This window comes from Dermochelys coriacea, chromosome 1 (assembly GCF_009764565.3).
Source record: "Dermochelys coriacea isolate rDerCor1 chromosome 1, rDerCor1.pri.v4, whole genome shotgun sequence".
Lineage (NCBI taxonomy): Eukaryota > Metazoa > Chordata > Testudines > Dermochelyidae > Dermochelys > Dermochelys coriacea.
This window is the reverse complement of record NC_050068.2, coordinates 143,277,389-143,304,296: the sequence shown is the minus strand read 5'-3', so window position 1 is coordinate 143,304,296 and position 26,908 is coordinate 143,277,389. Positions and strand designations below refer to the sequence as shown.

Here is a 26,908-nt window from a genome sequence, read left to right as displayed (position 1 = left end):
ATGCCACTCCCCTTTCCCTCCACTGCACCCACTCACGCTTTGTTGTGTGAAGTCAGCAAAGTCCCAGAATCCAGCAGTGCATTGACACAGCTTCACCTTCCACCCCTGAAGGGGGGGAATGGTCGAGTAATGCCTCCGCTGCCACGGGTGACCCCTGCAGCTGTCATCCCTGCCACTCCTCACTGCTGCTTCTGCTTGCCACTCACACTACTCACTGCCTCTAGCCACAATGCTAGAATGCAAGCCACCACTTAGCCCACTTCTTAGTGATTTCACTGGGTAGCGGGGAACCTCACTGATGCTGAATCCGCTGTGTTGCTTTTCACCATGACAGTGTCCACAAACCAGGTCTAATGTTCAAGGGCCTAGACCTGCTGAATGATTTCAGCGGTAGTGATTACTGAGCAGAAATAAGGACTCTCAATGGAGTCTATTTTTAAACACTGGAGAGAGAGGGTCAAATGATATCTAGGACTCCTTAAAAAGAGGTCACACCACTAGGTAGAAACCCCTGTCTCCACGCCCTCTGACTTTCACTTGGATTTGGCATCCTTACCCCCTGCTTAGCAAATGAGGTAAACTTAGGGTAACCATCAATTAGGGCAGGCTAAGGACAGTTCTGCTCCCCATTCATTATACAATAAGGATCAACATTTCATTATCTCTGCATCCAAAATTAAAGTACCTTTTAACCCAAAGCAGCCAAAATTGATCATTTTGTAAAGTAGGTCTCTCCGCTGATCACCTACACAAAGTAGGTGCATCTGTGCAAATACAATCTGCTCCTCAGGTCTTTTGTCTCAGTTTTTCAATAGATGGAAGGGGAGAGAGCTCCTTACATCAGTTCCCCACCCCATTCTCATAAAGTTATAGAAATTGTAGTGGTTACAAGTAACAGCACCTTGTAAAATACATTTAGACGGAGTGTGCCTTTAATAATTGTTGGACAGCCATCTGATTTAGAATCCACAGCCAAATTCCTCCTTGTATAGATCTACCAGTTTCACTGTGTTGAATTCAGAGTAATTGGAGAAATCTCAGCAAACACCTCATAATCTGAGATCAGGGAAACTTTCTAGGAGAGTTTCCCTGGCAAGAAGGGAAAAGCTGGGCCTATAGGTCTATTCTTACTAGTTTAAGGAAGTAATCCATACTGGGGACTTCTCCTGGCAAGAGTTCTGATGATTTTTCCTCCCCTTTGGAGACATTTGAATTCTTCGCTAGCACATAGAGTCAGAGGAAGGTAACTCAAACCCTTTATAGAAACTATTCTCTTTGGGGGGAAAATGAAGAAGTCAGTTCCAAAATTTTCTATAAATTATTTCCTCCAAATTGCCTCTGTTCACCTGTGTCCTTTTCAACAGTAAATCAGCTAGGGTTTAACAATCAAGGCATAAAACATGAGGGGACAGATGAAAGAAAAATAAGGAGCCAGGCCATATTCTGCAACCCTCTCACTGCAAATTTCAGGCATGGGAACTGCACCAGAAACAGAAGGCAGTTCCTGGATAACTATATCCAGGTAAATGCCACCATGGCAGAATTAATCACACTGTTCATTAGTACTCTTGTTTTTGAACTAAAATATTATTTGTTTATATTTTCTCTGGCTCAGTGTTTTTCTGAAGTCACTGGCACAGGTGGATAAATGGGGAGAAAAGAGTTACCTTCAGTGTCCTGGTTGGCAAATCTGTTTGAAATATAAAATGCTGGCAAATGGATGGAGAGAGATATTTCCTTGGGTGGGAACATAGCAAACCCTGTTATTGCAACATTCTTTGTACACTCAAATAAAAAGAAACTAATCTGATTTGTGTTGTCAGACACAGCTAATGATTTGAACCAAGAACACATGGGTATCTTAGAGCAGTGTTTCCTAAACTTGGGATGCTGCTTGTGCAGGGAAAGCCCCTGGTGGGCCTGGCAGGTTTGTTTACCTGCCGCATCCACAGGTTCAGCCGATCGCAGCTCCCACTGGCCCCGGTCGCTGTGCCCGGCCAATTGGGGCTGCGGAAAGCGGCGGCCAGTTCGTCCCTCGGCCCGCACCACTGCCTGCAGTCCCCATTGGCCTGGAGCAGCAAACCGTGGCCAGTGGGAACCGCGATCAGCCGAACCTGCGGACGCGGCAGGTAAACAAACTGGCCAGGCCCACCAGGGGCTTTCCCTGCACAAACGGCAGAACAAGTTTGGGAAACACTGCCTTAGAGATTACTTATTGGAATGGACAGAAACCAGGTGCAGTGGTAATGTGGATCTCAAACCACTCATCATGCCAGATCCTCCACACCCAAATTTGATAGGCCGGGAGACAGCATGCAAAATTAGATCCACTGCTCAGCTGGTACACAGGGATCTTCAGGCTAAAGGGAGATGGCTTGTTTACACCAGGGAGATTTCCCCACAAATTCTAACCATTTAAAAAACTAATTGGAGCCATACAGTTGGGTGGCCTGAACCATTTATACTCACCTGATTTCAAAACCACTGATTTTGCTGAATTGGTTTAAGGTGATTTTGAAGCCAATTCAATAAAAACAGTTCAGGCCACCCAAGCCTGTCTATACTATGGCTCCAGTTTAGCTGAAACAGTTTTCAAGCTGGTTAGAACGGGGGTGGGGGGGATTTCAGTGTTGTCAGGATGATTTCATATTGTTTTTACAATTACTATAGCCAAGGGCTAAATTGGGCACTTATGCCCATATTTGTAAAGGTATTTAGGCATTCCAATTTGCTCCTCTCAGCATTCAAGGGCTAAGTAACTTGGATGGCCAAGTTCCATTTTCAAAAGTAACTAGGTTCAGCGACTATTTTTCCTAGTCTAGATTCAATGACACAGCCTCAGGTACCAATTGAGAGTCTTCTTTGTAGTCTGTTTGATCTAGAAGCACATTTTTATGCATTTCTGAATGCGTGTTCCTCCTTGACATATTCCTGATTTTAGTCTCTTGTCCCTAATTACTGTTCGTTTTAATGTCTGAAGGTCGAGAGGACACATGGTAAGAAAAGAATTGGCAAGACCTTTTCTAACAAGGCCCAGGTTAGTGGGAAGCTAAAACAGGATGTCCTTGGCTTTAGTAGGGGATGAGAGAAAAAGCTGCTTAGTATTGAAAAAGACATGTATATGGGTAAAAGGTTTACTCTGACTAGCAAAAAAAAAAAAAAGAAAAAAATCTCTTGCTGCAAACCAGACCTATTTTTTTCAAATAACCTTGCAGAAAACAGCCTGTACCTAGCTAGGATGTGATTACCAGTTTCAGGCCTCTGACCATAGCCATTATTGTTTTAACATTCCTGCCTTCCTCTTTATCCCAGCATGAAGCAGCCTGTGTGGGATGTTGTGTAACTTGACATTGCTTGGAGATAAAAAGGCAGTTTAGCATGCAACAACCACGGAGACAGAAACAAAAAGACAGTGATTAGAAAATAAAGAAACGAGTGTGCAGTGTGCTATGTAGGCAGCTAGTTGAACAGGATTCCCTTCCACAGAACCCAAATAGAAAGTTTGATTTTCCCATATTTTATTTTTAATTTTGGCAGTTGCATTTAACATGATGAAGGCATCAGTGAAAGTAGGGCTGCTTCACGACAATACATGAGATTTTTTAAATCTGTAGGAATGATGAGAGTTTTATAAAAGCAATATTGGTGGTGAATCCCAACCAAGATAGGAAACAAACAAATCCTAGAGTTCACTTTTATGTAACAGTGGAAACCACCCTCTCAGCTCAAGAAAAAAGTTCCCATTGCAAGTGCCTGTCAAGTATGGAGATTTGTCATCAAGAAAAAATAAATATTTACAGGAATGGCCTAAATTAAGAGCAAAGTTAGTCATCAACTTGAAACCATATCAGCCATTCCAAGAAAAGAAATGAGATAAGTGGGCAATTTTTGGTAAAAGGAGACACAGTGTTCTAGCATTGCTGAGAAATGCCCACTAAATGACACAGCAGTCTTCTAAGTTTTGAAAAATGTAAATAAAGGGCAAGAAATACTTTGTTATGGCCAATGATGAGTGCTCAAATAAGAGATAGGACAACTTAATATGCTCCATGCAGTCTCTTCCAAAGAACAAAAAAACAAGACAGATGATGCAAGGCCATGAAATCCCAAAGACTAATAGGGGATGTATTTGCTTTTGACAAAGGAGAAAACCTTTTTATTGTTAATTGATTACTACTTTCAACTAATGGAGATTTCAAAACTAACAAGCAAATGGTATTTCCCCCCCATATCAAATCACAAGGTGCAAGACATATAATACTAGAGGTTATAATTGCTGATAACTTCCTGACAAAACATTTAATCTCTCGCTGTATCAGGAGGTTCCTATCTGTAAAATAGAGATATACCACCTCATTTCTCCCACCTTTGTCTTTCTTGTACTTTTCAAGAATAAACTCTTCAGGCACTCTCTCTTATTATATGTATATATAGATCCATCTAATAAAATGGCTCTGATCTCAGGGCATCTAAGTATTACTTCAATACAAAAAATAATAATGAAAGAAATTCCAGATAAATCAGTCAGAATTTCACTGGGATTTCCTACCTTAGTCCAGCCCTGACTTTCTATGCCCTTTATAAATAATAAAATGAAGTATCAAGGACCCTTGCTTGATGAAAAATTCAATACAGGTAGTTTATATCTAATTTCTGTCAGTGGGTGGAGTTTGCGCCCAATCCACTCAAAAGCTAGTGAGGAGATGGTCAGTTAGTGTCTTCCAAAATCCTAGAGTCTAATCAGTTTTTCAGTTACTTCTAATATATATGTGAGTGTTTTATCTCCTGGGCATTTGGACACTGATCTGAGTACAACTATCCCGTGCTCACAAATGATAAATAGCAAAAAGTAGATGTTTTATCTGAAAATTGCAGGAAAGATGCTAAGGAAAATGGAACCCTACTCACCCTGATTGAGTCCTCCAGCAGACAAGCTACTGTGCCAGCTGATTGTTTTGGATTTCCTCAGTACAGAAGACATAGCCCAGGGAAAGAAAAAGCGCATACAATCAACAGTCCAAGAACTAAACTTCTTACACTCTGGGCCTATAGCCAGAGAGACCTGAATTCAGTGTGTGGATAGATTGTTTATTTTCCTGAACCATTTCCAAAACATTAGAGCTTCTTGACTAAGACCAAGGTTTAGTTTGCAAGGTGTTTTATAAACACCATAGTCTCTTCAGTGGTTAATTGGCACTTTTTATATAAATTGGGTGAGCTCATAAGTGATTTCAAAAAGGAAACAAGCCATCATTATGCAGTTAGGACTCACTGACATACAATGAAATGATTCAGGTTTGTCTTCCTAGTTTAAGTATGAACTAGATATTTGCTCATGTAATTTTTTTTTCTGTCTCTACCCCTCCATTGCCTTCCAGACTCTGATTGCACCTGCTCCATTTGCCGGTGAAATAAGCTGTCAGTGCCAAGCCCCGCATGAGAAACTAACCATCACTCAGGCCTGCCTGGGAACACCAGGTGAGACATCCAATTAATCAAGACTTTGCTGACAGTGGCATTAACAGGACTAAGAGCAGCTTCCACAGACACAGCCTTTCAGTTGTGAAAGTATTTCACTATTACAATAGCACTCTTCATTTGGGAGAAGGAGGAGCAGCGTGTGCTACCTTGGGGCTCAGGGAGGTGTAACAAAAGGATATTTATGGTTTCTTAATGATACAGCCCACACACTTTAAGGTAGTTGTTAAATGTACAGGGTTACTTTCTGAACAGGTATAAAAATGCTGGGCAGTGAGATTTTGACATAAGAGGTAACTCAGCAAATCTCAACACACAGGTTATTTGGATACTGAAATCATATGGGATACTGGCTAAAATGAGTGTTTTCCTCACATTTCGAAACACACTTCATGGCCTCTGCATCACAGCTGTGATATATCTCCTCTGACAGCATCACAGCTTATGAGTGTATATATATACTCTGCCTGAGTACCTATAGTGGTGAGAAATCACTTTTTCCTTTCTGACATTACAATGACAGTCAAGGCCAGCAGTACAGGCAATACTATAGCATCAAGGCCCCACAATAATAGTGTGATGTTTGGTGCCCATTTTCCAGTTCCAAATGGTGTGGGGTATGAGCTGATTCATGCTGACTGACAGGAATTACAGCCTTAGGGAATCAGGGAGCTTTTCCCTTTATTGAGATCCTGGATGGCCACATTACAAGTTCCTCCCTCCGCCTGTCTAAATGGAAATGTTGATCCACTATTTTTCTACATAATACAAACACAAGTGTTAAACACTTCACCTGTTCCCCTCTAATCTGGTATCATGGAAGAGGAGTTTAGGGTAGGTCGTACTCTGGATCATGGATCTTTCAGATGGTGGGGAGGATCCCAATTGATGGTTTTACAGGGGGCCCCAAAAAGCTGCCTATTATCCTGCTTTGAGGAAGCATCCCCATCTTCCCAATGAGTTTTCCAAGAAATATGGTTTTCTCCACATTTCACCTGAGTCATGGGAGATATGGTCATCCTGAGCAGTGACATGTCTTTCTGCTGCACTGCAGCAGCAGCTTTGGAGCTCAGAGCCCCAGTTGTTTGTCTTTCAGTTGTACAGGGACTTCCTAACTGTAGCAAAGTGACCAGGCATGACACTCAGTGAAGCAGTTCCCCTTTAGGCCTGCAGCCCAGTGCTAGGGCATGATGAGTGGGGCACAGGAAGAGATGGGTCGTAGGGAGCAAACAGGAGGAGGCAATAAGAATGGGAAAGATAGAAAGGTTAATCAGAAACAAGAAGCGTCTGAGGGAAGAGGAAAGGTGTAGCTGCAAGAGGAAACAAACGTGTATACAGCATTAAGCAAAGGAAAAGAACAAGGCAGGGAGCAGAGAAAAAAGTGAAATGACACAAAGGGAGTGAGACAGGAAAAAGACCTTTTTTCCAAGTGAGAATTCAGGGAAAAGGGAGGATAATAAAGAGGCCAACTTGGGGAGAACACAGTAAAGAGGATTCTGATGGGATGGGACTCACCACTGAGGCACCCCCTGCTGGATGTTCCAGGGATCAGCTCTTCTAGCCAGGGCTCCCTCTTCTGGTGGCATCTCACCACAGTCACTTCTGCTCCAGGGACCCACATCACTCCCAGGACCAGGGCATTGTCTTCATGACACAGCCCTCCAACTGTGCCACCGCACTCTGTACTCCCCGCTTCCAGTGAATGTTACAGTCCCTTAGTCTAGCCACTTCCTCAGTGGCAAGGGAAGGACTCATGCCCGCCCACTACTCTGGGTCCTGGCCCAGGGATCCTGTAGATGGCCGCTGCTTGTGGCACCCCTTCTTACTCCTCAGTAGATTTCCCTGGGCCACTTTCCCACGGCCACAGCACCCTCTTTGCCCTGGCCACAGGGCCTCAGCCTGCAGATCCCTGTAGCCCACCAGCTGCTGCCTTTATCTCCCTGGGTCTCTGCCTGCAGCACTGCTCTATCCAGGGTGCTTACTGCCTTCAACCTGCAAGGCAGCCAATCCACCTCCCTCCTCAAGCTCCAGGAAGTAACCAAAACTGCTCGGCAGCCCTTCTTATATGGTCCAGCCCAGCCCCTCTCTGATTGGTCACCTCCTGTGCACCCTTCCAAGGGCTCTATTAACCCCTTAGAGTCCAGTGTGGGGCAGGCGCCCCATCCCAAGGATGCAGAAGAGTAAGCAGACTAAACATTTTAAATTTACCCTCTGTAATTCTGCATATCTGAGGAGAAAAAAAAACCAAAACCACAACATTCTTACCAGAGGCCAAAACTTATCAGCTGGATTTACACATAACTCCTGTTAAAGCTGAAAATCATAAGAACATAAGAATGGCCATACTGGGTCCATTTAGCCCAGAATCCTGTCTTCTGATGGTGGCTAATGCCAGGTGCCCCAGAGGGAATGAACAGAACAGGTAAACATGAAGTGATCCATCCCCTGTCGCCCATTCCCAGCTTTTGGGAAACAGAGTCTAGGGACACCGTCCCTGCCCATCCTGGCTAATAGCCATTATGGACCTATCCTCCATGAACTTATCAAGCTCTTTTTTGAACCCTGTTATAGTCTTGGCCTTCACAACATCCTCTAGCAAGGAGTTCCACAGGTTGACTGTGCATTGTGTGAAAAAATACTTTCTTTTGTTTGTTTTAAACCTGCTGCCTATTAATTTAATTTGGTGACCCCTAGTTCTTATATTATGAGAAGGAGTAAATAACACTTCCTTATTTACTTTCTCCACACTAGTCATGATTTTATACTCCTCTATCAGATCCCCCCTTAGTCGTCTCTTTTCCAAGCTGAAAAGTCCCAGTCTTATTAATTGCTCCTCATATGGAAGCTGTTCCATACCCCTAATCATTTTTGTTGCCCTATTCTGAACCTTTTCCAATTCCAATCTGCATGCAGTATTCAAGCTGTGGGCATATCATGGATTTATATAGAGGCAATGTGATATTTTCTGAATGATTCCCAACGTTCTGTTCACTTTTTGGACTGCCATTGCACATTGAGTGGATGTTTTCAGAGAACTATCCACAATGACTTCAAGATCTCTTTTTTGAGTGGTAACAGATAATTTAGACCCAATCATTTTATATGTGTAGTTGGGATTATGTTTTCTAATGTGAATTATTTTGCATCTATCAACATTTAATTTTGTCTGCCATTTTGTTGCCCAGACATGCTGTTTTGTGAGATCCTTTTGTAGCTCTTCGCAGGCTGCTTGGGACTTAACTATCTTGAGCTATTTTGTATCATTTGCAAATTTTGCCACCTCACTGTTTATCCTTTTTCCAGATCATTTATGAATATGTTTAATAGGCGTGATCCTAGTACAGATCCCTGGGGGACACCACTATTTACCTCTCTCCACTCTGAAAACTGACCATTTATTCCTACTCTTTGTTTCCTATCTTTTAGCCAGTTACCAATCCATGAAAGGACCTTCCCTCTTATCCGATGACAGCTTACTTTGCTTAAGAGCCTTTGGTGAGGGACCATGTCAAAGGCTTTCTAAAAATATAAGTCTAATCTATCCACTAGATCCCCCTTGTCCACATGCTTGTCAATCCCCTCAAAGAATTCTAGTAGATTGGTGAGGCATGATTTCCCTTTACAAAAACCATGTTGACTCTTCCCCAACAAATTATGTTCAGCTATGCATCTGACAATTTTGTTCTTTACTATAGTTTCAACCAGTTTGCCCGATAGCAAAGTCAGACTTACCAACCTGCAATTGCCGGGATCACCTCTGGAGCCCTTTTTAAAAATTGTCATGATATTAGCTATCTTCCAGTCAAATCATTGTTGTGTTTCTTTCCCCACAGTTGACAGACCAGTTAGAGTGTATGCAGATGGGATATTTGACCTCTTCCACTCCGGCCATGCTAGAGCTCTTATGCAAGCCAAAACTCTCTTCCCAAATAGCTACTTATTAGTAGGAGGTAAGAACACATCTATTTACTGGATTTTTGCCTCTATTCTGAAGTAGCAGAGGAGCAGTATTGCCATGTTCTCGACTGCAGCTGTTTATACACTCTGACTTTGAGCACTACTTCCCGTTTTGATGGTATTTTACACCTTAAAAATATAGTCCATCTTAAAATTATGTCAAATAAAGTAGGAGTCAAGTCATACTCTGTCCTCAGCTGCATAGGCACAGTTCCCAGTCTAGTTAAAGGGAGATGCCTGCATGACTCTGAGGGCAGACTGTCTCCATACCAGTGTTTATCTTTTTTATTTACAGTCTCAGGAGTGTAAAATGGTAGAGATGAGTGAATAATCTATAACTAATAATCTAATTAATGATTTTTAGCATACTTTTCAGCTCACAAAACATCCATGAGCTGATTTTGATTTCTTTTTCATTTATTTGGGGAACTTTTTTGAATTTGTTAGTCTATGGATTGATGAAATACATTCCAAAGTTGTCATATATCAGAGAAGTATTGTTTTTGTTTCCTGACTGGATGATTGTGCAAGCACATCTAATGTGAATATTTGCACATGTGCATTTAAGGTTTGGTGTCTTTGAACACTAGTGCATGTTGCTTTGAAATTTGTTTTTCAAAAATATTTTTTGACAGCAAAACTCTACTGCTCAAACATTAACAAAGAGTGATTCAAATGAGTTCACTGAAACATTCAAATGAATAATGTGAGGCATTATTTTGTATCATTGCCTCAGCTCTGCCAAAAAAAAAAAATTAGAAAAGCAGCATCTTGTTCTTATTCACACTTTGATTTTATACTTAAATTATTTCAGTTCAAATGTAGGTGGTGGGAAGATCTGTTCCATAATGGAGGAAACAGTTAAGAGCTCTCCCATGCTCTTCCAACTGACCCAGACAGAGTAGGGGGCAAACAGATGGGAATGCATACAGGAGCTGCTCTTTGTAGGGGACCTTGTCTCAAATTCGGGAGGGAGCTATGAAACCTGGCCCTATTAAAGTTAATGGCAAAATTTCCATTGAGTTCAGTGAGGCCAGCATTTCACCCACTGTTCTTTGGGTGTGGGAGCAAGCTTTCAACTATCTTCATCAGTTTCTCCCAATAATGTGCTGTCTCTTGGTGGGTGTGGAAAACTGTCAACCATCAATCCCCACATAAAATTTGCATTGCACCAAAGTCTGGTGTCACATGTCTCACTGTGTGCATCTTGTTGTCATATTTCTTGTTGTGTAAACATTTATTTGGAGTTAAGATTTTTTTTAAAAGTAATTCACTAAATAGATCTTATAAATAACTTGCAAACCAATAGCCCAGAAGAGTGTGGTAACCAGAATGAAGCCCTTGGTGGCTGACGGGAATGTACCATAGGTGGACAGGCACAATTAAAAGGAAATATTTTCTACAAATCAGAAATAAACTAAAAATGCTACCTCCTGATAATCACTAACACTGATAGAGCACGTCTCTTCCAGGAGAACCAGACCCTAAGGCGATTTACAGACTATAAATAAAAATAAATACACGGAGAGATATTTCCACTCACTATTGAAAATGCACTGACCTGTGGCACGTTTGTTGCCAGCATACATCACAACTCCGTAATGGGAAGTGAGGCATCTCTTACCCATTTGAAAGTCTAGATGAGTATATAACTATTTGAATTAGAATTTGGCCAGGACTCCAGTAATAAGGAACTCCTCCTGATTATGTATAAGCGCCTTAAAATCTTTAATGATCATGGTAGTGAGAACCTCTATTTTACATCTTATTCAAAAAATGACACTTTCAGCAGAAGAGCATCCACTAGCACCACACTGGAGCATTAGATCAGCGCTGATACAGAGGGGAGAGTGTCTAGCTGCTGAGTTATCAATAACCCTTCTTGCAGCAGTAATAAGATTTAACATTTGTATAGTTCTTTACACCTTCAGAATGCTGCACAAACATTAACTAATCAACACAACAGCCCCGGGATATAGGCCGTATTTCCCAGCTTCTTAAAAACCAGGATTAGAATATAAAATTTCCTGAGTCCACATCCTATGCAACATTCCTCAAGAGCATACTGCCTCTTACAATCCCACAGCTGGGTTTTCCTCAGAGATTTCCTGTTTGAATACGGATCAGGCCCAACCTCACATACTGTGCAATCTGCTAAACCCATAGCCCAGGCCACTCTGACTGCACTTGTTTGCTATTAATTTGTGCTGGTTTCAATATAACTGTCCAACAGTGATTTAGAGATGTGTAGACAAATTTCTGGAACTTTGCAGAGCATTCCTCCTATTTAGCATGCACTTCTGGTCTCTGTTCCAAAGACAGAAAGAGGCACATCTTTATTTGGGTTGAAAATGGAATGTAACTGAACAAACAACTTTAAAATAAGGATATTGATCAGAAAGTTCTTACCAGCCAGATGCCCTAATTGTGCAAAGTTAACATAGAAATATTTTGTTGATTTTTCTTATGTCAGTTTGCAGTGATGATCTAACCCACAAGTTCAAAGGTTTCACTGTAATGAATGAAACCGAGCGGTATGAGGCACTCAGACACTGTCGCTACGTAGATGAAGTCATCAGAGATGCTCCATGGACGCTCACACCGGAGTTCCTAGAAAAACATAAGGTGCCATTCTTCTCCAGACCCCTTCCTTCTGTAAATTAACTGCTGGGAATACATAACAAGGATACACGATTCTATTAGCTGGAATAAATTAAGTAATTCAATTCCCGACAGCCAATTATTACAAATCACCTGCCAGTTCTAAATCAGAAAACTTTCTGTTCTCTGGCTCTTTCTGATGTAAGTAGAAGTGGGCATGTATTCTGTTTTTTGGAGACTGACTCAAAGTACCAGCACGTCAATAATGCAAACTTAACTCATTGACCTGTGATAACAGGACACTCTTCTCAGATCTCCTGCCTTTTGGAGCTAAGCATACATCAGGGATTTATATCATGAGGCTTCCCATGGGTTAGAAAGTGACTAAGGATTGAAAATACCCACAACTTGCCAGGTACTCCCATATTCGGAGGCACCCACTTGTTATTTCATACAGTTAAAGCCTAATTCCTGAGGCTATAATATAAGTGAAGTGCATGTTATCTTCTTGATGCCATGGCAAGTGAGATCCACCAAATAAATACTAAGAACAGAGTTAGCATTTTTTAGATTGGATTAAAGCAATAGGACAAGAGATCATGGTGGTTTCCCGCATCTGGATTAATCAAGTGGATAATGATTAGATAATTTTTGTTAGCCTAACAAACAAGAATACTCTTTTGTGTTAATGTTCAGGGGCAGATATAAGGGACTAGTCTAGCAACAAACTATATATGATCATGTCTACACTACAAAATTAAATCAATCTAATTTACGTCATCATACAGTAATTACATTGCTTGTGTGTGTGTCTATACTTTGCTCCTTCTGTCAGCAGTGCGCATCCTCACCAGGAGCGCTTGCACCAATTGAACTGTCAGTGTGGGGCATTGTGGGACGGCTTCTGAAAGCTAGCAACAGTCAATGTAAGCAATGCAGTGTTTACACTGACACAGCATTAGCCTAACTACATCAACACTGACACAGAGGTGGAGCTATTAAGTCAGTATAGCAGGCGAGTTAGGTTGGCGGGAGCAAAATTTTAGCGTAGACACTCACAGAGTTGGGTCAATGTAAACTGCTTTTCAGTGACCTAACTCTGTAAGGTAGACCAGGGCTCAGTCTCTCTTTAGGAAAAACCTGGGGACCAGTTGTTCGGTGTGCTTGGGCTGATTTGCATAGAGGGATCCTCAGGTGGCATAGAGCTGCTGAAGAATCAATTGCACAGGGTCATCATTTGCTATGGGTTAAGAGGGACAAGTGCTCTCCCTGACCTTGGTTTGACCTCCTCAAACTTTTCATAGCTCTTTGAGCTCCACTTTTGTTTTCCATCCCCCCAGATTTTGCAGGATATAATACAATCACATATAATCTTCTAAACACTGACAGAACTTGGCCCCTTGCCTCTGAATTTTTCTGAAATGATGCCCCTGAACTGCTCCCACCGAATCAAAGACAAATCTCCCAATGATTTGCCATCATCAGCCAAAAGTATGTACGTGTGCCATTGTCCTCTAATGGATAGAACTTCAGACCTGGTCAAGTGCATGTGAGTTTTTGTGTACCCTACTGACTGCCCTACAGTATATATAAACTCAAATGCAGCTACAGCTTACTGGATTTTACTTCAGCTCAAATGAAACAGTCCTTTGTAATGAATCTACAGTTTGATTAGACAGTTTCTAGATAAACAAAACACATACATACAAATATGGAAAGCTGGGAATAGAAACCCTGCTCCTTCAATTTTAAAAGTCAACTCTCTGCCACTTGAGTTAAAGGAGATCTCCTGTAGGTGACAGTAGCAGCAGTAGGTCCCTTATCCTTTGTGCATAGAGGAGGACATCACACACAAAGCAAGGGTGTGTTATACCTGTGCTCTTGGAGCCAAAAGTCCTGAGTGTTACCACATGGTGTGCTCTGTTGTAGCCCCAGCCCCAGTGCAATATTTTAAATAGTACCTTTCAGATGAGACTTTCAAAGGCAGGCAAACATAGTTCAGAAAAAAACCTGCCCTTCCAAAACCAATGCAGATTCCCTGATGGCTGCATCAGATTGTTTCTCCTCCTGTATCTTTTGCAGATTGATTTTGTAGCCCATGACGACATTCCATACTCCTCCGCTGGCTCGGACGATGTGTACAAGCACATAAAGGAAGCAGGTGAGGGCAATTTTCTGTTTTAACTCTCTCCATTTCAGCCTTTATTTAAAGCCCATCTATGTATTTTACAGCTGTGTAACCACACCTGCTGGAGGAGGGAAAACAGAGATAAATGCACATTCATTTCTGGCCTGTCAACAAGTAAGTGCTGCTGACTTCAGCAGAAAGGTTCACATCTTGAAACCACTGGTGATGCCCTGGGCTGGATAAACAAAAATAGGTTACAACTGTAACCTTCCAGAAGCCATTTGGTTAGGCAGTAAACATTCCTGCTTCGGTTACTGTTGTGATTTGTGATGGTTCGTAAGTAGTACTGAAATGCTGGAAAAGGACTTTACTTCCCATGTACCTATAGTACCATGGCCAACATTAAGTGACCTGTTTTCCCTAGGCTAAGGTGCAGCTCTATTCTGACCCACAAGTGTGACTCCTATTATGGGGAAAATGTACAGTTAGCAATTAAAATCATTAGGACCAGATACGCATTTACACCAATGCCCCATTACATGACTCTGGCACTGCAAGAGGGCCTTAAAGGAGTTTAATGTGATCTTAGGATAAGTGAGAAAGAAGCTCATTCGTGTCTGTCTTTGAGTGTGAGCCCCTTTCACATTCCTTCTCCAACCATAGTGCAGCTCAAACATATAAAACAGAAAGGAACCTTAATTTTAAATGAAGCAAATAGTAACTATTCTTGCCACAGAGAGAGCAGGCTTGATTCTTCACTGTCTCGCACCATTTACATTTGCGGGTGTAAAACACATTGCTGATATAAATGAGTGGATTAATCTGATTTGATGACACTTTTTAGCCACTTTGCACAGTTGTAAGGCAATAAAGAATCAAGCCTGCCTCTTCCTCAGTGCCCATGGTAACAACTGAGACCAGCTGAGCATAGCTTTCATTCCTGCGGTGTGAGGATAGGTGTCTAAGTGTTCTCAATGCAGAGTCCCACAGTGTGGAATTTGCTCTCTCCCTTGGTCCATCAGGGACTCAGTTTGGTGGCCTTAATGAATTCTGCCAGGGCATGTTCTAATTGATCAGGGTTTGGTAGCTGTCTCCCACTGGGATAAACTAAATCAGTGCGCCCGCCAGTTGTCCTGGCTTGGTCTACACTGTTCTCTTTGGAGCGTGCTGGCCATCTCCAGGGCGACTGGTGGTTATGCCATTGCAGTCCCCACCCCTCCAAAGGCCGACTTTTCACCACCAGGGCCTTGCAGCTATAACCCAATATTAAATCAAGGCCACTGCAGAATATAATATTTTCTAATCTTGTTTTCCTTTTCTTTTTTCTTGTTAACTGTTTAGTTTATGACAGATAGCTAATGAGTGAGTATGGATTTGTATGTGTATGCTGTTAAAGGTATACAATACATTACACAATGATATTATAGGCAGAACTGGTAGCACCACCTACTATGAAGGTTGCCGGACACTTCCCATTATAAGACCAGGGTTTTGGTTGCTTTATAACTGTGTCAAACCGTAATCATTTGGGCTGAAGCTTTCCATGCAGGGTATCCACCTCAGGCTGAATTTTTTGAAACATTTCAGCCAAAACAGTTTGGCCTTCTCCAAGAAAAAGACGAGGGAAATACACGTTGTTTTACCCATGTTAATAAATTCTGGTGACCGTTTCTTTGAGAGGCTCTTGTGCCTCTGTACTTTGGAGCAGGGACTTGAAATGTGACAAGCTGGGCAGCCTAGAAGCCTGGATTGCTGAGCAACTGGGAGCTGGGGCTCCCAGGCTCTCAGCTCCCTGTCAGTCCACCACACGGGCTGCTGAGGAGCCAGCAGGAGAGGTGGCAGGACACCAGAAAGGTTCCAAAATCTGCCTGGCAGGAAGGCTTCTGTTGGAAACCTGCCTGGTTTCTGGCAGAATTTCATAGTAATTGAACTATCTACACTGAACAAGAGATCTGAATTAAGATTGAACAGACTACCTTAATTCTGGCATTTCCTAACTTTTGAGTGCTTGACTTTGTAATCTCAATACTGTTCTCTTCACATAGTTTTGATGAGCGTAGCATATACAAACACAATGGGTCAGGTTTTCAGAAGACCTCAGATCCAATTCAGGCACCTAAACGTCTAGCTGGATTTTCAAAAGTGCTGAACACTGAAGCGCTCCTACTAAGAGCAAGTTGAGCTCTTTTGAAAATCTGACCAATATGCAGCATGGGCAGAGTTCCCATTGCTGAAGGAATGTCAACTTTTATACAAGCCCCGAGTTCATTTTATTTCCCAGCAGTTTTCCCTCTTTTTTTCTTTAGCAAAAAGATATTTAAATATATTTCAAAAACTGTTTATTTCTATAGTACTCAGCACCATAGTATCTAATCAGTACCCAGGTAAACTAGATCTGCATTGGGAGGTCCATATTGGACTGCCTCTATCCTAGGTATGTTCATCCATAGAGTCTGCCATGGAATATAGGTAGAAAAGGCCCCAATTTCTATTACAAAAATCAGTAAGGAGGAAAAACATATGCATAAAGAAGGCTTGAAAATTGTACCATAAAGCAACAAAAATAAAGGACACAAACCCATTTTCCCCCCTTCTCATGCCATCTTGAAGTCAGACAATTGACAGAATATTCCACCTGCCATTCTACATGAATGTTATCATGATAGGGTGTTGCTCTTTTTCTACATCCTTCATCTATTTTAAAAAAATCAATCCTTTCAATGCCTTGCTGGCTTCTGTTACTGTTGTGATGCTCACTGACTCACTAAATCTTCTGAGTCTGCTCCCTTGCACCTATGTCTCCTCCATGTCAGACAAATGATTTGCCGTGTGATCTGTGGCTTCAGCGGCAGTGGATCCAGTCCAACTCTGAAGTGAATGGGACTCTTTGTATTTGTCTTTAATGGGAGATGGATTGGGCCCTGTCATAAATATAAAGGGAAGGGTAACCACCTTTCTGTATACAGTACTATAAAATCCCTCCTGACCAGAGGCAAAATCCTTTCACTTGTAAAGGGTTAAGAAGCTAAGGTATCCCCGCTGGCACCTGACCCAAAATGGCCAATGAGGGGACAAGATTGTTTCAGATCTGGAGGGGAGAGAACAAAGGCTTTGAGCTATCTGTGTGTTGCTTTTGCCGGGAACAGATCAGGAATGCAGACTTACAACTCCTATAAAGTTAGTAAGTAATCTAGCTAGCAAATGCGTTAGATTTCCTTTTGTTTAATGGCTGGTAAAATAAGCTGTGCTGGAGGGAATGTATATTCCTGTTTTTGAGTCTTTTTGTAACTTAAGGTTTTGCCTAGAGGGATTTCTATGTTTTGAATCTGATTACCCTGTAAGGTATTTACCATCCTGATTTTACAGAGTTGATTCTTTTACCTTTTCTTTAACTAAAATTCTTCTTTTAAGAACCTGATTGATTTTTCATTGTTCTTAAGATCCAAGTGTTTGGGTCTGTGTTCACCTGTACCAATTGGTGAGGATTATTATCAAGCCTTCCTCAGGAAAGGGGGTGTAGGGCTTGGGGGGATATTTTGGGGGAAGAGGTCTCCAAGTGGTCTCTTTCCCTGTTCTTTGTTTAAAATGCTTGGTGGTGGCAGCATAGGGTTCAAGAACAAGGCAAAGTTTGTACCTTGGGGAAGTTTTTAACCTACGCTGGTAAGAATAAGCTTAGGGGGTCTTTCATGCAGCTCCCCACATCTGTACCCTAGAGTTCAGAGTGGGGAAGGAACCTTGACAGGCCCTGTGACAAAAATTTAAACCATGGTGATGTCAAAAGCCTCTTTATCATGAGCAGCTATCATAACACAATGAATACTGCAGAAGAGGGAAGCAATTAAACCTTCCTCCCACAGCTCTCTGGAGCAGACTGCTTCAGGCACATGAGACGTTTCCCTCTTCCCAGCCTACATCAATGTGTGCACTCTAGAATTTCCTAGGGCCTCAGAATCTACTATCCAGTAATTTGCAAGTGTTAAGTGAAACGCTCACTGTGTTTGGTAACTATTACCTTGTAGTGAGCTAAAAGCATGAGCCTGTATGATTGAGCTAAAGTGCCAGGCTGTCAAACTGGGCTCTGTAACAGGCTCACAACCTCTGAGGATTGGGAACAGAGGAGAACACACAATACGCAGTGACCAATAGGTTAATTATGTGTTGATTCCTTGAGGATTTCACATTGTCAAAAATGAACAGATTAAGAGCATATTAGTCAAACATTACAGTATCATTACTAATCAGTCTTTGGCAAGCGCTGACAGTGAGGGCTAATCTAGCAATTCTCAGGCTGCTGCATGGAGCCAACACTTACTTCTCCATTACTGTAAAACAAAGGTGTGGCACAGTTCTGACAAGTAATTGTAACTTTATTTCTTCACTTAAGTCACATAACCTAGGTCAGGTTTCAAAGGTCAGTCCCCATCACAAAGGGTTACTGGTACAATTGCATATTGCACTCTTCCCCTATGACCTCAGTTAGCTTTCTCAGGTACATTTGGTTAAAAAGGGAGCAGAAAAAGCCTTTACAGTTTTTTTAATGGCCATTATTTGTAGCTGGAATCAGTGCTGTGTCCATAGGTTTCCCAAGCATGCCACCTCTCCTGCTCCTGTGGCCAGCCCAGCTTGCAGATTTCATTTTACATGAAAATCTCACATTGGCTCTGGCTGAGGGGTTTCACTGGATAAATGAAGTAAGCAAATGTGTGTTAGGGATCTCTGAAGGGATGGAGGGAGATGGAATCTGTTCCCCAAGACTGTGGAGCATCATGACTGAGTGAAGAGAGCACTGGACTGGGGTCTATTCCAAGAGCTACTACTGGCCTGTTGTGTGGCAAGTCATTTCATCGCGCTGTGGCTCAGTTCCCACATGTGATGCCTACCTCCTTTGTAAAATGCTTTGAGATCTCCCTAGGTGATATCCTTGGCCACCATATGAAAACATTATTACTGCCTGGGGGCAATAATTTATTATTATTATTTATTATCTCCTGGCCTGGGGGATTTGGTCAATGAATCTGCATAGTTGTGAACCTAGTCAGTTCTCACTTTCCTTAGCCCCACAACCTCTTTCACATTGCCATGTAGAGAGCTGCTGGGGAGCAATGCTGTGTATGGGGATTGTATAGCCCTTTACATTGGTTCTTCATGGTCTGCACCCCTGCCCCACCCATGTTTTCTGCAGCAAATTGGGTTTTCAACACCATGGAAAGGAGGTTAGGTTTGGCGCTGAAGAACAATAGTATTAGAACAGGTGAGGGGAATGGAAGAAAAGGAGACAATCCGATTTAATAGATAAGGAGAACCTTAATAGAAATGGACTGTATAGCTTTAAAGCAACTATGTAGTGGGCTCAGAAAATCCTTAATTTTTTTAATTGATGATTGATAGAAATACAATAGATCAGAAAGTAGTATTGAACCATGCTTAATTTTATTTCTCCGTTTTGCAAGGTTATCTGTCCTACATATGCCCCAGACCATCAGTAATGTGACTTGTTTAGCTAGTGACAATGAATACCATTCAGTAAATGACTAACCAGCATATATTTCCCATTTTAAGTAAAGTACAGGCTGATTCTCCTCTCCCATCCATGCTTATCCTCACTGTGGATCTCTGTTGGATATTTTGCACTTGATTCTTGCACCAAACTACCTTGGACAGCAGTAGAAGGTTCACACACAAAATGACTATGGGACAGGTAACAAAGATTGACAGCAGGTAAAAGCTGGTCGGAAGGGTGATTCTTGATCTCCTATTGTAAAGATAGCTTTGTTTAAGACTATAAAAAAATTTCAACTTTGTAGCAACCTGCATGGAACTTGGAAGGAGGAACACAGGTTACAGGAGGGAGGGTTCAGAGGAGGTGCCAAGAAGTCAGTTTGTGTGCACATGGCTAGAATGCTAGCATGCAGATGCATCATGTCTACAAATAGTTCCCTTAATAGAGAGTCATTTTCATTTTAGAAACATAAGCATTGCTCTGCTACCAATATTACATGCCAGGGTCTGTTTGTGAAACCTGACTAAAAATGTGGTTTAAGCTAAATCAATTGTAAGCCAGTATTTTTTCAGGCATGCTCTTAGCTCTAACCTGTGCTTAAATATGTTTTACTGCTTCCCATAATAGCTTCCTTAGCAACTGCTGCAATTCTGAAAAGCATGCTAGGGAGAATATTGTGACAATGATTAAAACTGTTTAGCAGAATATTAATTAGACTATAGAGGGGGAAAATGATGTATCCATCATTAAATCATGAGAGGCTGTTGCCTCTTGATTCCCTCCCTGAACCCTGTGAAATTGGGCTAACAATGCTTACTTACCCCTGTGACGAAGTGGGAATGTTCTTAATGTTTTCTCTGAATACAGTGTGGGTGCCTCAGTTTTGCCTATGCAGTTCTTAAGCATCTAGGTGGTGGGATAAGGGTGTGTGATTGTTGCAGAGCCCTAGAGGGCCAGTGTGATGGTGTATGCACAGAGAATGGCCGACACCCTGTCTCCTGGCAACTGATGGCCTGGGCCTCTCCTCTACAAAGGTGCCAACTGAAGTTGTTGGAGAACAAAGAGATCAGGTGGCCTCCTGGCCCAGGAAAGAGATAAAGGTGAGAGGAGGGATGGGAGAGTTTCAGTTTGGAGCTGGCTGGGGAAATGGAGGGAGGCCCAGATGGGGATCTGGCCTCCCTGCCCCCCAAAATGGACAGACTGACTGAGGGGTACTGGTTCCTGTATCTACAAGCTCTGTTTTGGACTGCGTTCCTGTCGTCTAATAAACCTTCTGTTTTACTGGCTGGCTGAGAGTCGCGTCTGACTGCGGAATTAGGGTGCAGGACCCTCTGGTTTCCCCAGAAGCCTCGCCTGTGTGGACTCACTGTGGGAAGTGCACGGTGTGGAAGGGGATGCTGAATGCTCTGAGGTCAGACTCAGGAAAGTTGAAGCTGTGTAAGCTTCTTGCCCTGGAGACAGTCTGCTCACATAGAGGAGGATCCCCCAGAGTCCTGACTGGCTTCATATGGAGTAGTTCCAGAGCATTGCCCGGTGACTCCATGACAACCTCACAGGGGCATTGTGAGGATTAATTAGTTAATATTTGTGCAATCTTTTAAGACATTAAGTAGTAAGTACTTTTATTTCACAAGACTATTTCCAATCCAGCCTCACAACTCTGTATCACCTGCACTTTCCTATATAAACTGTTAAAACAAATGGTTGGATCGGGAGCTGTATTTGGCTTGTTTGGACACAGTTACTCTATTGGCCCTCAAAGTGGGTGCCCTTTGCATTTCTATCTGGTCTACATAAGTCTGGGCCAGACAATGCCCTGAGGTTCTCCTCCATTTTTTATTTAATATTTTACATATCCTTCCATCTCTATGACACTCTGAGTTGAAGGTGGGAGAACAGTGTTTTCTCAACATAATGCCTCTCTGGGCTGTGAATCATTCACCAACAGTGCCTTTAAGTTGCTCTCTCTTCCAAGTGGAAGTGTGAAACCTGAGCTCCGCTGGCCCAAGACTCAGGTAGTGGGTGGCCTAACCTCCGTCTCCATTACCTACTTAGGTCATTACTAGGGCTGTCGATTAATCGCAGTTAACTCACATTGAACTATCAAAGCCATTACTCTTTTTCCAGGTTGACCAGTAGAATTATTTTATTCAAACTAGTTTGCTCATCCCTAGATGAGAGCTTGGAATGCTTAACACAGTCATCTCTACTTCATAAGCCAGACACTGGCTCTAGGAGTTGAGTTTTCATCTTTGCATGATGTGCATTATTTCACTGAATGCTGTACAGAAGATGTATTCACAGTTACTGCTAATATTGCTTCTGCCTCTGGCTTTATTTAACAGTACACATGGGCTAGTCTTAATGGCAAACAGTTAAAAACTAGTCAAATATTTAGAGGAAATAAGCTAGTAATAATAATAAGTAGCCCTCTTCACCACCCTGGTTGTACTTCCTCTTCCTGTGAAAGAGTACAAGCAAACAACACTTCCTTTGTACTACCCCTTCAGCATAATGGAGAATCTCTGCTATACGAGAGAATCAAAGAGCTCAAGGGAATGAGAATAGCGATATAGAATAACAATTTGCCCATCTTCAATCTAAAGATCTTATAATGTCACAGACAGCCAACTAAACCTCACAATAACACTGGATGCTGGCAAATATTATCTAAGTTTTACAGGATGAAAAAATGAAGCACAAGGCAACTAAATGACTTCTCCAAGGTCATACAGGAAACCAGTGGCAGACCCAGGATTAGAACATATGAGTTAAATCCTGGGCCCATTGAAATTAATGGCAAAATTCCCATTAGCTTCAGAATTTCACTGCATATCTCTCAGCTTCCAGTTACCCACCTTATCCACAGGAGCATTCATGCTAAAACATGCACCCCTACTAACTGTTGTGATGTCTCGTCATGTCATTCATCTCTCTTTGCTTTCCACTTTCACCAGGAATGTTTGTACCAACACAGAGAACTGAAGGTATCTCAACATCAGACATCATTACTAGAATTGTACGAGATTATGATGTCTATGCCCGACGCAACCTCCAAAGAGGATATACCGCCAAAGAGCTGAATGTTAGTTTTATAAATGTAAGTAAGTACATCTTCTCTTCTCCCTCTTCTGATAGAGTTTCCATTAGAAGCCCAACCGTGGAGTAGGGGTTAAGATGCACAAGAGGGAAATTAGTGTTTTTGACATGGGAGATGGAACAGAGCAGGAGTTGGTTAAAACTAACGGGGAAAAATGACCATTGGTGGGCTTGAGATTTATTTTTAAGAAGTCCTGGCAAGTATCAGCTTCACATATACCATTTGGCAGAATTCTTGGAAACTGTAGTAAACTGTAGTAAAGCCAATACTCCCAATTTTCCATTGTGTTTCTGAACTACTGAATACTTCTCATGGAGCTGCTGATAATTTAATAACACTGCCTCTAAAAAAAGCTTCCATTCATCTAAGGAAAACAGTCACGGTCTCTCCAAAAAGCAGCCTGCAGTTTGACTTTGTTTCCTTATTGTTGCTGTGATGTGGCCAAATGCCAGAGATTAGAAGGAAAAGGCGTAGAAAGCACAAGTGTCTGCAATCAATTTTCTTCCTCTACAAAGCAATTACATTGAAGAAGAAAAAAAAAAAGATGTTAAAGTAAGCTTTTAAAGGGTCCAGTGTAAGCCCGGGGGGGGAAAAAGGAAATCTCTGGTGAGCCACTGTTTTGACAGGTTTTGCAGAAGTCAGAGAGCAGTGTGTCAAGTCATATAATATGTGACACAAAACCTAAGCAGAACGGAATGAATTAGAGAGCTAATATGAAAGCTCAGAGGTTGCTGAGGATTGCTCTCGAGGATGCAGTATTTCAAATTAAGCAGCACCTAATGACAGAACTGTCTGTACTGTCCAGAAAAAGGGTAAAGATGTGAAGGAAACGTGAGTTTTCCTTCCGCCATTTTCTCTTTCAAGTCTTAGCAGCATAGCCCCAGGAAAGTGACAATGCTGAAAAGCTCCTCTGCACTGTGCCATATTACAAAAGGACATTGTGAATGACTACAGCTAGTTAATAAGGAAAAATTTTAAAGGAAGGACAGTGCATCACAAAATGTACTTTTCCTGTTTATTTGCCATGTGTAGGATAGTTGTATTTATTTCATTAGCCTTCACTTTAGCACTTTGCTAAAGAGAAACACTTAAGCAGATGTCTAGCCAATTTTGAAAAAAATGAGTAAAAAGTATTGTCAAGTCTTACACCTTGCCAATTTTTGTGGGATTGCAATTATATTTTCCTACTTTTTCTTTAATAATCTATCCCCCCCCCCTTTTGCTGTGTCAAAAAGCCATATGAGGAACAGGGGAAACTGTAAATAAAATGACAGGTTTCAGAGTAGCAGCCGTGGTAGTCCATATTCACAAAAAGAAAGAGAGTACTTGTGGCACCTTAGAGACTAACAGATTTATTTGAGCATAAGCTTTCGTGAGCTACAGCTCACTTCATCAGATGCATCCAATGAAGTGAGCTTTAGCTCATGAAAGCTTATGCTCAAATAAATTTGTTAGTCTCTAAGGTGCCACAAGTACTCCTTTTCTTTTTGTAAATAAAATGCTATCAGGTCACAAAGTGGGCAATAGGGGGAGAAAGATTTTTCTCCCTCCACATTTTCATTTACAGTAATCTGAAGTATTATTTGTTCCGACAGCAAACAAACTTATTTCAGACAGACATGTCATTTTGAAGAGTGCCCCCTTAAATATTTTCTAAGCAATGAGGACAGACTGTGTTTGTGGGATTAGACCCTGGGACTTGCAATGGGAGTTAGGCACCTATGTTGATTAGGCACTTTGGTGCGTCCCACTGAGTGGTTAATTTGTGTCAGGGCTTGCCAGGGCTGAGCCCCGGCATCTCTCAGCTTGGTAGTTCATAGCCCCAGCACCTCTGGGCTTGTCATGTCAGTAAAAAAACTGCTTGAGCCCTGGCACCTCTTTCATTACAAATTAAGCACTGGTCCCACTAAAGGCCTGTCTGTCTCTTTAGGCACCTAAGTACCTTTGTAAATCTGGCCTTTTCTCAAGCCAACGAATGACAGGCTGAGTGGTACAATTCTCCTGTACTTGAGACAGAATAAATCAGACAGTCTATAGATTTTTTTGTAATATGTACCTCTCAGCTGGAGTTGGAAACACAGACATAGGCATTTTCTTGGTCTTTGTTTCATATTTCATTTCATTTCATTTTGGAGCACTGGCTCTTATATTTCCCACCTGGAAATGGCACATCATGAAGGGGCTCACTAATTTAATTCAGGCAGTGAATCAAGATTTATCGGTCACTCCAATTTAGGAGGATCCTTGGGATCCTTAGATTTTTCCCTCTGAACCTTCATTCTCATTCCAGGTCTACTGTACTGCTAGTTTCTATGTTCATGTTTGAGGTGGGAGTGGGGGCATCCTATGTATCCTTCTTGTAGACCTAGAGGCTTCCCCATATTTTCCCTGCTGTAACTATCCACGCAGGAGGATCAATACTGCAGCCGTCATTCAGACAGAGGAACACTGGGTGTGAATTTTCTTTGGAGCTCATCAAAACTGTTTCTTACCTGGTTAGAGGGTATTACTGTTGCATAGCACCAGCGGCATTTCCACCCCACTTCTAGAGACTCAGGCTATGGCTACACTAGCACTTTTGTCAGTCCGGGGTGTGAAAAAACATCCCCCCCTTACCAACATAAGTTACAGCGACAGAAGCGCCGGTGTGGTCAGCACTGTGTCAGTGGGCGATGCTCTCCTGCTAACATAGCTACTGCTGCTCATTGGGGGTGGTTTAATTATGCTTACGGGAGAGCTCTCTCAGACTGGCAAAGAGCGGCTACATGGGTGACCTCAGAGCTGTGTCGCTGCAAGGTCTGTAGCATAGACCTAGCCTAATGAAGTCCCTGTGGCCTAGGGTTACACAAGTTTAACAGATGCTCTGCTCTTCTCCAAGGGCTTCTAGTGTTTCAAAACAAATAAAAGGGCACCAGTAGACAATCAAAATGCTGGCATTCCTAAATTAAGGCTTGGTTGCCTATGTAACTGTGGGGTTTGGGGTGGTGGGGTTATCCTGACTTAGCCTCTTTGGCTAGTCCTACTAAGCTGAAAAACAAATGCTCCTGTGTCCTTTTGAATTTCTGTGTCAGCAACAGCTTGGAGGTGCTAATATTTTGAGTTTAAGATAAAATGCAATTGCTAGTTCCATTAAATGTTTAGCATAAAAATGACTTAGTAAAAGTATGGGCATATTTTAGAACTTGTAAACTTTGAAGCACACGTCAACTCTGAAAGTAGCTCTAAAATGGCATTGTAGAGCTCCTTTTTCATTGTCCCATGGTGCTAATTTTTAAAAGTTCAAGTGCACAAGTGTGTGGGTGGGAGTGTGGGGTGTGGCACATACGTCTAATTTGTGTACTTACCATAACTGCCTGCTCAAGTTGAATATTTAAGTATGCAGATAACTAACTAGCTGCACCAGAAGCACAAAACTAAATTTGCATCTGCAATGTGGGAATTGTGCATGTAAATCAGGTGTGTGAATGCTCACATATTTTGGTGTATGCATTTGCATGGCTACATTTGAAAAATCAAGACCTCAATGACTGCATATCATATCTGATTAATTAATAGGTTTACAAAAAGTTTTCTGAATGCCAACCCTGAAAACTCAAGCTGCGTATTTTCTGGCTTGTTCTTCCTCACAACTAATAAAGATTCTGCAACTAGACTTCAACAATTCTACTGATGATGCTTGAGCTGGAATAAAATCCATCTCACACTCACCTAACTGCAATGCTAACAAGACCAGCAAGGAAAATATGACTGGCTATACATAGGAAGTAGGTTTCAGAGTAGCAGCCGTGTTAGTCTGTATTCGCAAAAAGAAAAGGAGTACTTGTGGCACCTTAGAGACTAACAAATTTATTAGAGCATAAGCTTTCGTGAGCTACAGCTCACTTCATCGGATGGATTCTCCTGAGTCATAAGATGCCAAATTTACACTCCCACTTCTTCAACCAAAGTTGCACTTTTATAGGTTAAGCTGCCATAGTGGAGCTAAAGAACAATTGTTTTAGAGGAAAATTAATTAGTTAATTACTGTGTAATCCAGATTTACTCAAATTCCAGTTAACTGAAGTTCCCAGGCTGCCAAAAGTTGGTTGTGAACTGACTGAAGCTCTGCTCCTACAGAGCTCATAAGATCTCCAGAGACAGAGCT

General features: G+C 41.9%; 1 protein-coding gene across 4 annotated transcripts in view; it reads left to right on the top strand.

Moving 5' to 3' along the window:
- The window catches only part of PCYT1B (phosphate cytidylyltransferase 1B, choline), a 47,398-nt gene that overhangs the window by 9,229 nt on the left and 11,261 nt on the right, over positions 1-26,908 (top strand). For all 4 annotated transcript variants that reach the window (XM_038370755.2, XM_038370745.2, XM_038370718.2 and 1 more), the window contains 5 exons: positions 5,379-5,478; positions 9,312-9,428; positions 11,909-12,060; positions 14,119-14,197; positions 22,622-22,764. In XM_038370755.2, coding sequence (XP_038226683.1) covers positions 5,379-5,478; positions 9,312-9,428; positions 11,909-12,060; positions 14,119-14,197; positions 22,622-22,764 — 591 coding nt within the window. The remainder of the gene's footprint in view (positions 1-5,378; positions 5,479-9,311; positions 9,429-11,908; positions 12,061-14,118; positions 14,198-22,621; positions 22,765-26,908) is intronic.